The sequence below is a fragment of the Uranotaenia lowii genome, chromosome 2 (assembly GCF_029784155.1).
Source record: "Uranotaenia lowii strain MFRU-FL chromosome 2, ASM2978415v1, whole genome shotgun sequence".
Taxonomy (NCBI): domain Eukaryota; kingdom Metazoa; phylum Arthropoda; class Insecta; order Diptera; family Culicidae; genus Uranotaenia; species Uranotaenia lowii.
In genome coordinates this window covers 401,142,865-401,148,478 of record NC_073692.1, presented here as the reverse complement: position 1 = coordinate 401,148,478, position 5,614 = coordinate 401,142,865, and the positions used below count along the sequence as shown (strand labels likewise).

General features: G+C 37.6%; 2 protein-coding genes across 2 annotated transcripts; both read left to right on the top strand.

Moving 5' to 3' along the window:
• Positions 1–3,002: 3,002 nt before the first annotated feature.
• Positions 3,003–3,552, top strand: LOC129748822 (mitochondrial import inner membrane translocase subunit Tim8). Its single transcript, XM_055743577.1, has 2 exons — positions 3,003–3,233; positions 3,295–3,552. Exons 1-2 carry the CDS (start codon positions 3,138–3,140, stop codon positions 3,466–3,468), a joined length of 270 nt encoding a protein of 89 aa, XP_055599552.1. The 5' UTR covers positions 3,003–3,137; the 3' UTR covers positions 3,469–3,552.
• An 830-nt stretch (positions 3,553–4,382) lies between these two features.
• On the top strand, positions 4,383–5,215 carry LOC129748499 (uncharacterized). Its single transcript, XM_055743151.1, has 2 exons — positions 4,383–4,665; positions 4,733–5,215. Exons 1-2 carry the CDS (start codon positions 4,488–4,490, stop codon positions 5,032–5,034), a joined length of 480 nt encoding a protein of 159 aa, XP_055599126.1. The 5' UTR covers positions 4,383–4,487; the 3' UTR covers positions 5,035–5,215.
• The last annotated feature ends 399 nt before the right edge of the window (positions 5,216–5,614 follow it).

The window sequence follows — 5,614 nt, the reverse complement described above, 5'->3', positions numbered from 1 at the left end:
GATCGTATGCGGGGGTGCGAGACAAAAAACACTGATACAAAACCCACTATGGAAAGCTATTGTTTTGTTAATCGGTTATAAACTTATACCGTATTTGTTTATGCCGAGTGTTGCACTAGTGTTGCACTGGTGCACCACTAGGTGCTGTCAAACTGTTTGTTTATTCGGACGGTGTTGCACTGGTTTTGACCTGTCGGAGTTCTGCTTACGGACGGTGGCCCACCGATAATTTTGCCAGTGTTGCGAGAGAGCGTGTGAGTGAGCGAGGTAGCAATACACTGGCGAGGATTTGTGTTTGTTTTTATCGGGTACGGTGGAACACTCCACGAGTGGAGAAAACAAATACAGTATTATACGGAGAATATTACCGGTTTTCACACAGCGTTTTCGTTTATTTTCTTGGCTTAACTTCTGCATGAAATATTAGTTACCCCCGTCCGCATCAGGTTTCGTTACCCTTATCAGCCCTAGGAGTGTCAATTTGACACTACAAGCTCAAATCGTTATTCAGCATGAGAGAAAAAAAAAATCCGAAAATTCATGCCTCAGGAAAATTGCATGCTCCTTTTTTAAACTGAAAATTAAGTATGACCGAGGTTCAAAACATAGTTCGATTCTATGAACTTAATGTTAAGTACCCTCTTTCCTCCTCGCGATTGTTCAAAATGAAGTTCGAACTGCGAACTCAAAACTAACCCCATTGGTGCCATTTTTGCCGAACCGCATTTCAGGTAGCTACGAACAAGGGCATAAAAAATAGTTCAAAAAATGGAACTCGCTTTTGAACTTAGTTTTGAGTATGCTTGTCAGAATTTAGTTTTGCTATTGCCCAGTCAAACTCAAAGCTGTTGGCTGCCACTGAAGTGCTGTTTTGACCGTGGTCAAATCATAGTTCGATTTATGAACTAAAGTTGAGTTCCCTTTTTCCTCCTTGCGATGGTTCAAAACGAAGTTCGATCTGCGAACTTGAACTAATCCCATTTTTCCTTCGGCGAAGGAGCAAAACTGAGATCGATCTAATGAACTAAAAATTACTAAAAATTGAACCCTCCTCGCGTATGTTGAACTGAAAGCACTGAGCGAGTTTGGCTGCCGAACTGCATTTTAAGTAGCTACGAATAAAAAAAGTTCAAAAAATGGAACTCGCTTTCGAACTAAGGTTTGAGTATGCCAGTCAGAACTTAGTTTTTGCGTTTGCCCAGTCTAACTCAAAGTTGAGGGCTGTAACTGAAGTGCTGTTTTGAACCAAAACTTCTTAATTTTGAGTTTAAAACAAGGAGCGTGTGCTGTAGTGCATATATTAAACGTCCAAAAAATATTTGCCTTAATATGCATATGAAAGTTAAAGTTAATGTCTACATCATGAAGCCAAGAAATATTTTTTCAAATTTTTTTTTAACCAAAGGGTCACAAAAAGTTCAAAAAAGTGGTCTGAAAAACCTTCGATATGCAATATTAAAGAACTTTTGAATTCATTTAGGGTCCCCGAAGAAATTTTTGGTTTTTGAAGCTTCTGAAAAATGTTTCAAGCATTCAAACTTGCATTAGTGTCGAATTGACACTCTAATTCGGATGATGGTTAATATTTACAAAAAAACTGTGAGAAATACACACAGCAAATTTTTTATTGCTGGAAACCAGCAAAATTTTGCTGGTTTTTGTCCCGCTGACTTTCCAGCAAAATTTCCAGCAATTTAAATTGCTGGAAAAAACAGCAAACGTTAATGCTGGTTTCCAGCAATTCAAATTGCTGGAAAATCAGCAATCCAGATTGCTGGAAACCAGCTATTTCTTTCAAAACAACCAGCAGTATTTAGTATGAAATTTATATTTCAATTCAAAATTAAACTTTAATATTGGCGGTGCATATAATAAGCAATAAAAACAATTATTTTCTCCCATTTTCAATAAGGGATTAATTTATTTTCCAAAAAAAAACTTTTTTTTTACAACTTTCTAACAGCGGCTCTGACGTGGCCGCTTTGTGCCAAAATGTTGATCATCCGCCACCTGTAAAAATAGTTTTGATTAGTATCTTCTATGGAATATCTACCTGTACAATAAAAACTTACCCTTGACTTGATGCCTGGTTGCTAGAATATAGAGGAAAATAAAATAATTATAATAATTTAACCTTAATTCGTAAAATAGAATCTCACCTTACTTCAGCGTACGAAACAAAAACGAACTCCAAATTGACAACTCGATTGCTGATTTTCCAGCAAACTGGATCAATTGCTGGAAAGTCCAGCAATTTGAAAACCGATTGCTGATTTTTCAGCAAAAATGACAAGCACATAACCGAATGCTGAAAAATCCAGCAATTCGAAAACCGATTGCTGGTTTCCAGCAAAAATTTGGATTGCTGAACGTTTCCAGCAATTTTTTTTGCTGGAAATCGAGGCAAAAATTTACAGTGCATGAAGTGCAGAATTACATTTTCGCTTCAAATTGGAGAAATTAAAGACCACGTTAGAGCAAGTTCACTGGTGTTGGGAAAAAGTGGTAGAAATTTTGACATTTTGAAAATTTTACCATGCAAAAATGTTTTCAAGATCTTGGGGCGTTGTATTTTTCTACAACACTGTTTCTATTTCAGCCGTATGTGATAGAAATATTGCTATTTTTGCATCACAGCATGCGAAAATACAACACGTGTTGTAAAAAAAACTAGAAGTTCACAGATCTTGAAAATGTTTTTACATGGCAAAATTTTCGAAATGTACCGTAAGTGTCAAAATTTCTACCACTTTTTCCCAACACCAGTGAACTTGCTTTTAGTAAGTAGATAAATTGCGTTTCCCGCACCCTCGAAAGATTTTTTTTTTTCGTTTTTCGCTTTTGGCACGGACCAGAGTGTCCATAATGCAAAAGTTCACGGTGGCACATTTTAAGGAATCGAAAGATTTTCGACATGCGGGTTGAATCGGTTATGTTGATGTTTTCTTGACAGATATCCGTGACAGTCCGCGACATGTTTTTGTTTCGATGCGTTACGCAACAATCCGCGAGGCGCACGCGAACGGAACTGTCAGGGAGAGCATTCTTCGATTATCGCCGGGTTGCATCACGAAACTCGTTTTCCTTGTAAATTTCGGAAACTTTCAGTGAAATAAGGATAAACCGTATCCAAAGGAATGGCCGATTTCAACGCTGCTGCCAAAGGCTCGGTAGACCCGGAACTGCAGGATTTCCTGATGGCCGAAAAGCAGAAAGCTCAACTAAGTGCACAGGTAGGATGGGATTGAAAGTTCTTTTCTTCACAATTTCAATCGAAAATTCTTCGTTTTTCAGATCCACGAATTCAACGATATTTGTTGGGAGAAGTGCGTGGAAAAACCGGGCAACAAGCTAGATGGCCGGACAGAGTCCTGCCTGAACAACTGCGTCAATCGGTTCATAGACACGTCCCTTTTCATCACGAATCGATTTGCCCAGACGCTGCAGAAAAGCCAAGCAGGGATGTGAGCCGTTATTCTTGTTGCATTAAATGTATATTTCTTTATCAAATAAATTAACTGTATAGAAACTAGACCTTCTCCAAATCCCTAATGGAATGGCGTGTTCAATCATTCATCAAGGTTTTCCGAAATTTCAATCACTTTTTAGAGTTAATTATTTTAGCAACAGCATTGAGATAATATGCAATATTCTTTTCGATATTTTTGGTACTCTCAAGGTTGAAATTTTATAAAAGAAAACAATAATTAGAATTTAGAGCCTGTAGTTAATAGGAGGTTCCAGAGTTCCAGCTATTATTTAAACACAAACGTAACGAAATACGTTTTAAGTGTTTTTTGAAAGAATATTACTGTACGATTGAATTTAGAAATATCCGTTAAGTGTTGGCTATAGAAAAAATTGTGATGTCGTTTTTCCAATTGCGGTTATACCACCACGTGTTCTGTTTTTTTAACTACTAAATTAAGCCTAACAAAATTTGAATATCAGAGGGACGGGGAATTTTCTTTTGCGAGTCAGTTATTAAATTGAGGGGCAGTTAAGTTTCGTCTCGTAATCTAAAAATGTAAGGAAATTGCGATATTTTTTTAGGAATTCTACGAATTTAAACCAATTATCTAACTTTTCATACGCATGTTAAAATAGAACCATGCAGTTAGAGCATGCCTTCGCATCATGAGGTCGCAATTTTTTATGCAAGTGCGTTTCGAATTTGAAATTAGCAAGAGCTAAAATTATGACTTCATTAGGATGTCTAAATATAACTCAACCTCTGCATGTCACTTTCGATTATCTTCCACACGGAAGCGCAACTGCATCTTTTTTAATATTTTGGTAGGAACCTATGCAAAAAGATAAAAAGAAATGCACCTTCCGAAGGTGTATACAAAATTGTGGAGTATAAAAGAGTCGTAACTAAGAAAATAGAACTCCACTTGCAATCCCAGTCAGATTGAAGTTCCATCGGGTGCGTTGGGTTTCATGTGTCCGCCGTCCATAGTTTGGGAAGAAGTTCATTTGAAGCCATGGGCAGCCGTCTCATTACCACCGTTGGTTCGGTTCTGGTAGTTTCGTGCCTGATGGTGATGATGGACCGGCCAGTTGAGGCAGCAGGTCGTCTATGCGGGAAGTCGTTGACTCAAGCTCTATCTATGATTTGTCAATCATATCCCACACTCCCGGCGTACAACAAACGGTCAAAAGGTTTGTAATGATGCTTTCTGATAAATCTCTGATATTGCCTTAACAATTTCATTTGAACGTGTTACAGGTGACTTGGTTGATATGGGACTTGCGATGGATTTTGACAGGAGATGGTCATCCATTATGGGCGATCAGCAGAGCAACGAGTTAGATGGCGTTGTATCGATGGAGCAGTTCAAGCGGAAACCTTTTTGGTTATCACGCCTTTTCAGACCTAAGACAATCGAATCTGGAGGTACTGACATGGTCATGGAAACCGAGGATGATTTTATTCCGCAACGTTTCCTAATGGTTAAGCGGGGTATTGTGGATGAGTGTTGTTACAACTCATGTACCGATGCGCAGCTGAAAAGTTTCTGCGCTAGTTAGGAAGGCCAAATAGTAATCCATAACCAGACTCTAAATTTCTGTGAGGAGATATATTCTAAATTAGGAATGATATAAAGTGTGTACAGTTTAAAAAATATGAGCTTTTTGGTGTTGCAATGACAGAATAAAACTCTGAAAAATTAACTTAATGTATAATCAATAAAATGATCATAAATAGAAACATGAGTTGAGTATTGATTATAATAGCTGGATGACTAAGAAGTTCAACCATACTCAAATTTATGAAACATGAAATTCTTTTGAGAAAGTCACACTTAATTTGAAAACAGAAAAAAAGAATTATGACCCCGTAGAATTTGTATGGCAAAAGGACAGACAATTGAAAAAATGTGTAAACATCGACTCTGTATAAAGCCGTCCACACTTACTCCAGGTAGGATTTAGAGATATTTCTTCATTTTGAACTGCCGTTTCTTTTCCTAACAGGTTGTCTGCAATGCGCTTTGGGTGAAAATCTTAATGTAACTACCTATTTTTGAAGGTGGCTCCAGAGAAATGTCTCAAGAGCCACTGCTGTCTCAAACTGTTCTCATTCTACCACAAAATGTAATAGGAAAAT

What these genes read in the sequence shown, in the direction of transcription:
- LOC129748499 (XM_055743151.1), top strand. Translation starts at nt 4,488, where the DNA reads ATGGGCAGCCGTCTCATTACCACCGTTGGTTCGGTTCTGGTAGTTTCG. An exon ending in GTACAACAAACGGTCAAAAG is followed by an intron (nt 4,666 to 4,732) that starts GTTTGTAATGAT and finishes AACGTGTTACAG; the next exon opens with GTGACTTGGTTGATATGGGA.
- LOC129748822 (XM_055743577.1), top strand. Translation starts at nt 3,138, where the DNA reads ATGGCCGATTTCAACGCTGCTGCCAAAGGCTCGGTAGACCCGGAACTG. An exon ending in AAGCTCAACTAAGTGCACAG is followed by an intron (nt 3,234 to 3,294) that starts GTAGGATGGGAT and finishes TTCGTTTTTCAG; the next exon opens with ATCCACGAATTCAACGATAT.